Source organism: Miniopterus natalensis, chromosome 17, assembly GCF_054644295.1.
Source record: "Miniopterus natalensis isolate mMinNat1 chromosome 17, mMinNat1.hap1, whole genome shotgun sequence".
Lineage (NCBI taxonomy): Eukaryota > Metazoa > Chordata > Mammalia > Chiroptera > Miniopteridae > Miniopterus > Miniopterus natalensis.
The window spans coordinates 21,444,249-21,450,248 of NC_142097.1; the positions used below are offsets into that span (position 1 = coordinate 21,444,249).

Genomic DNA, 6,000 nt, shown 5'->3' on the forward strand with positions numbered 1-6,000 from the left:
ATGGTATGAATCAGTATCAGTTGCCTATCCTCCCCACTGCTGTGACTGCGGGAACACTTAATGCAAACTCTGCAAATTTCCTCCCATCAGTTATTTATATAAAAACCTGCTTGTGAATTCTACATGACAGGAAAAACAAACACTTTAGTACAGCAATCAAGGTACCCTAGGAAGCCTGTGAAAAACAGCAGGCTGTGGGAAGGGATTACAAAAGATTGCTTTTACTGCCACCCTCTGCCCTCCGTGGGATAATTAGTCAGAGTTTTGAGGGTGAACAAGCCAATTCCTGTCATGGAGGAAAACCGTTTTTTGTTGTTTTTAAGGGTCACAAAAGCTCTGATATACTCAATAGATTAAAATGAGAATGAGACAGAAATGTAAATTCTACATCCTCTGGGTTGGTTTGGTGAGGTAGACTGTAACCTGGCAACTCCAAGGTCAAATCAAATGCTATTCAGAGACCATTTTCAGGAATTTTCTGAGCAATGACTCAATGCTGGCAGCAATTTCACACACTAGAATGACTGAAAAAGACAATGGTCCATAAAGGAGAGTTTAAAGGGGCCAGCCACTTTCATCACCAACTGGCTTCCTAGATAGGGTAAATCCGTGGGTTACTAAGTGAATACAAAGACAGGACTCATGCTCTCACAGAATCAGGATGTAGAAGTCAATGCAGTAGGGAAAAGAAATCTGTAAGTTCAGAATGGGTCCTTCCAGGTGTCAAAGGGAGAGGTGATGCAAATCCCAAGCCTCATTACAAAAGCTAAACCAGTTATAAGTGAAGTGTAGCTGAGATAATCCATGCAAAGGGCTTAGCACAGTGTCCAAGTGCCCAGCACATAGTAATAATAGCAGAGAGGTAACATTTATTGTACACTTAACAGTGCATCATCCTCAGCTGCCTCTCAAAGTCGGCAGCAGTAGAGAAAATTTTGAAGGACTAACCCTGTTGAAAAATTTTAGTATCTGTATGTGTATGTGTGTGCTCTCAATAGAAAACACCATGTTTTGTGTGCCCTAAATGCAACAATCACAAAAGCGCCTTCCTTGAGGAATTAGAAGAGAGGGTAGCAGGGTAGAGATTTCAAATAAACAGTTAAAGAGGAAAAACTAAAGAAGTATCCTCTTAAAGTTACTAAATCTATGGTCCCAAAATCTCTGGACTTCACAGGGAAAGGGTTAACTTAGTAAAGCTGGGAAATTTTGGAGTGAGCACATTAAACAATGTGAAAAATCAGCAAAACTTGTTTGCCATGAGCAGCAATCTCCCTGAAATAGGCTCTCATTTATTTTTCATTTCTTCTGCTTTCCAGTCTCTTCTCTTTGAAGCAGCTCTTGATTAGTTTCTTTTTAATTGCCACTTAATTGGGAAATAAAATTAGAAAACTTATTTGATATCAGTGATGAGGTTTCTTTTTTCATTTCTGCTTTGATCTAGTTTTGAAATACCAAAAGCTGAAGGCAGAGATTAAGAAAAAGAAACAAAAAAGATTCCTTCTTTCCAAGAGCTAGATGCAGCTATGAGCCATCAAGCAAATATGGAAAGAACCATTCTTGGAGAATCTGAACCATTAACAAAAAAAAGCAACTAAGGATAGCTTATGGAATTCCTTTAAAAAAAACCTGTTCTTTTCTGTTAAGTTTCTTCATATGAGATAACAACAAATAATTAGAAACTGAGGAAAACTTTTAAGAACTCATCTTAACCTGTCCCCATGGAGTAAAAGAACAGGAGAGAAAAGAAATATCCCTTATCAAAGGGTTCTTGATCCATGGCTTACCAGCATCTCAATGGTATCAATGACATAGCAAAATAAATTCCAGTCCTGGCCAGTGTTGCTCAGAGCACCGGCCTGTGCACCAAAGGGTCACAGGTTCGATTCCCAGTCAAGGGCTCGAAACCTGGGTTGCGGGCTCAGTCACCAGACCTGGTTGGGGGAAACGTGGGAGGCAGCCAATCCATGTGTCTCTCTCACATCAATGTTTCTCTCTCTCTCTCTCTCCCCCCTCCCTCCCACTTTCTATTAAAAAAAAAAAAAAAATCAATGGAAAAAATATCCTTTGGTAAGGATTAATGGCGGGGGGAGAGGGGGCGATTTCCAAAGCTTTTTCCTGTTTCAAAACACTCAGATAAACTTTACCTATTTGGTACTTCAAAATTAAAATCTGCCAGCTGATAAAGTTTATTTTTTAGTGATACTTCTTGGAAAGCCTTTCATGAAAAACAAACACGCAAATTAAAGCATATATGTAGATGAATCATAAACTGCAGGGGGATGTGGTATAAAGATGATCTTAGTCTGACTCTTCCTCTCAATTGCTCAGGGTAACTAACTTATGTCAGGCAAGTAATCGGGATAAAAATGCTGCCTTCCTTTCCTCTACTGAGTGAATTTTTAAAAAAATAGCTGACAGAAAAACTACAGATACATCTATACATCTACACAAACACATACACACACATACTATATATGTATGCATGTGCACATATATGTTCATACGTACACATGAAATTTAGACTCAGCAAATGTTTAATTAGGGAAGAAACACATGACAAAAAAAGTCAGGAACTAAACTTATACACAAGGAACATAAGAAACTAGCACAACTGCATTTCCTATTATACCAGCCCATGAATGTAGCTCATTTCATTAGTGTAAAGCACTGTGAGCCCATCCTGAAAGAAAGACCTAAGAGAATAGGGTTAGTTTGAACTATTATTAACCAATTGCATACTTCAGAATCATTAGCATCACAGGGAGATATTCATTCCCCTTCAACTCTTATGTTACTTTTGAAAACACTTTAAATAATATAAGTAAAGACAAGAAAAATTTCAAGATGCCAAAAAGCAGTGGAAAACTTCCACAGTAAATTGGAGAATCCTTGATTTCTGTAGGTATTTCACAAAATCTGTAGTAAGGTTTACAATGAGACTTAATCGGGGAATGAAAGTGTGTATGTAAGAAAAATCTGACACCCTTCTCCTCAGTGAGGAGAAATGAAACTCCACTAACACTGGGCTAAGAACTTTAACATCTGCGATTCATTCATCCAGCAAATACTAATTAAAGACACACTAAGGGCCAGGCATCTCAAAGACATGAACCTGTTCTCAGGCACCTTACAGTCAGGTGAGGCAGGAACTGGACACATACGTTATTTAACTAGTGTTATGATAAAAGCTACAAAAAATACAGTACGTGAGCCCTGGCAGTGTGGCTCCGTGGTCAGAGTGCCGCCCTGAGCACCGAAGGGCGGCAGGTTCCATTCCCGGTCAAGGGCACATGCTTGGGTTGCAAGTTCAATCCCTAGCTCTGGTTGGGACGCATGTGGGAGGCAACAACACCACCACCACCAAAAAAAAAAGAAACACCTTCAAAGTTTTTTAAGGTTACTACTTTGTTATACTTTAATAAACCAGAGCAGTTTTGCAAAAGATTCACAGATTATAGGGAACAAAACCCATTAAAGAGCTATAGACACTGGTCAGAGCAATCATCAGCAGAAATTGTACTTTCACTTCTGAAATGACTTTCTAACTTAACAACTCTCATCTATGAGCAGAATCTCTATTCAGAAGGACTGCACTTTCCCTTCTTCCTGTTCCTCCTATTTCCTCTTTCTCAGCTCTTCCATTCTTAGGAACCTCCAACTTCAAAACAAGGCTTTTATTACATTAGATCTGTTGTGGGTTATAGCAAAAGAACATAGTCTTATAAAACCAAATTTGACAAACTTCCGTATCCTCTACCTTCTTGTAATTTTTAATGCCAATTGAAGAATATAAAAGGTCTTTTAACCTAAGGGTTCATCAGAGGTAGATTATAAACCACTTTAATAATCCTATGTTCTCTCATCTCTACAAGATTGCAGAATTTTTTTTAAAGTTTATCCAAAGACCTCAACCTTCTACCTTTACCTCCAGGAATACCATCAATACTGCAAATGACAAAATGGCTACGAAAATCAGACCAGACTCTGCCAAAGTTATACGTCCAAAACAGTCTCTCATGACTTTCCGTTAAAAATACATATATGTAAATATAGATGGGGAGAGTGAGCATCAGTGCTAGCCACTGTAACAACGTGGAGAGAGAGGAATAACAGGGTGTGGCTTACGGGAGTGAAAACTGATTTGGAAATAGAACTCAGAGCTCAAACGCCTGATACATTTCTTCTGCAGGAGGAACAAATAGTTAACAGCAGGCAAGACCCTAAAGTACAGGAGATGCAGTATTAAACCCACTCCCAAACACTGTTCAAGAAGCATCACCTGTCACTCAATTTCCTGAAGCTTGAGGCTACTTCCCAAAGTTAAAAGAGCCAATATGCTAGCAGATCTAATTATATACTGTTCAGGAAACTTATGGATTATTTGGAGCAACAGACACCTATACATCAAAGCACTATTATACAGTAATTGCGTAGGGTTTATAAGGTGAGTTTATATTTTGAGATTCTCTGGTAGTGACATTTTACAACATAATTATGGTTTGTATAGCCTGGTTAATTTCCTCATTGAAGATGAAGTGCAGCGAAATGTTGTATTATTTATTGCTGATCACGTTGTTCACACATCACATCTATAAGTAACATTCCCTTTGAACTGTACTGTTATGTTGACCTGTGTTGTGCCATCGAAAACCATCATCCTACTGGTTCGTTTCCCAGGACGCGCCTGAAGCACACACAGAAGAACTTTTATATAATAAAAGTATTGAATGTCTTCGGCTCTTAATACACTGAGCGCCCACCCTAGTAAATGACAAAGAAAGCAACCAATCGCCAAGGAGAATCTCAATGTCTCAGCCAATAAGAATATGGGGGGTGGGGTTACTCTAAGCTCCCGGTGACTTCCCCGCACCCCAGAGACCCAGGTGGTGGGAGACTGGACAGGAATTGGACTCCGAGGATCTCGTTACCCTCGGTTGTAGCTGTTGTCCTCCTCGTTCTCGCAATCGCTGCAGTGCTCATGGCCGTTTCCGTTCCCTTCCATCATCTGCGGCCGCGTAGGGGCCGGCGGCTTCACTGCTGTCTCACTCTCGTCCGCCATCTTGAGTTCCGAGAGCCGGCCTCCGCGCCTCACTACATAGGGGGTTCCTATTGGACAAGGGGAACTGGCGCTGTATTCTGGGTTTTGTAGTTTTTGTAGGGAAGTGGGCCGTAACTGGGCGCGGCTCTTTCCAGGGGAAACAGGAACAAGGTGGACTACAATACCCAGAAATTATGAGGGGAGGCCGTGCTAACGTCGGGGCCAGCACTACTCGGAAGCACTGGGCGTTAGGCCGCGCATTGAGGACCGACGCTCCGCGACCTGGAGATCATGTGGCATGCTGGGAATTGTAGTTCGGTGTAAGTTTAGAGTTTCGGGCGTGGAGGCTCCGAAATACAAGGTTTGACCTCATCCTGCCCCTTCTAGTGCCAGAGCCATAAATGAGCCGTTATTGACTGCCGTTAAGGACCGTTACCATTCTCGAGTAAGTAAGGGGGCCTGAGGCCCGCGGGTATGACCCACCGGGAGCCCGAAAGCATCAGGCTTTCTTAGAGGGGCTTTCCAGCAAGAAACTAGGTTGGCTCCTGGCCGCCTTCCTTACTCGGGACTCTGGGCGGCGTCTGGTGTTTGGTAGGTAAAGGCCTCATGAGAGGCGGTGGATTCTGGTATGCGGAGCAATGATTCTGAGCCAGGAGACTTGACTGGCTGGTCAAACCTTGCGCTCCAGGACCTGCAAGTACCGGTCTCCACGAAGTTCTTCCACAAAGAGTGCCCCTTTGTTTTGTTTTATTTTTTCCATCACCATTTATCCCCTCTATGCCCTGTTCTACCTCCACCCCTCAGTGTCCCTTTCATTCTCCGCAGCAACGCTCCACAATTACTCTTTATTGAGCCCTTATATATCAGGCTCTGTGATCAAGATTTTGAAACTTCTCCTTTAACCCACTTAACAAGCCTAGAATGTGTGCTCTATTCCCTTTTTTTTTCACAGAGGAAGAAAT

General features: G+C 41.7%; 1 protein-coding gene across 1 annotated transcript in view; it reads right to left on the minus strand.

Annotated features, from left to right (window-relative positions):
- The window catches only part of NMT1 (N-myristoyltransferase 1), a 28,488-nt gene extending 23,423 nt beyond the window's left edge, over positions 1 to 5,065 (minus strand). Inside the window, exon 1 of the mRNA XM_016202066.2 lies at positions 4,929 to 5,065. Coding sequence (XP_016057552.1) covers positions 4,929 to 5,059 — 131 coding nt within the window. The 5' untranslated portion in view covers positions 5,060 to 5,065. The remainder of the gene's footprint in view (positions 1 to 4,928) is intronic.
- Between the last annotated feature and the right edge of the window lie 935 nt (positions 5,066 to 6,000).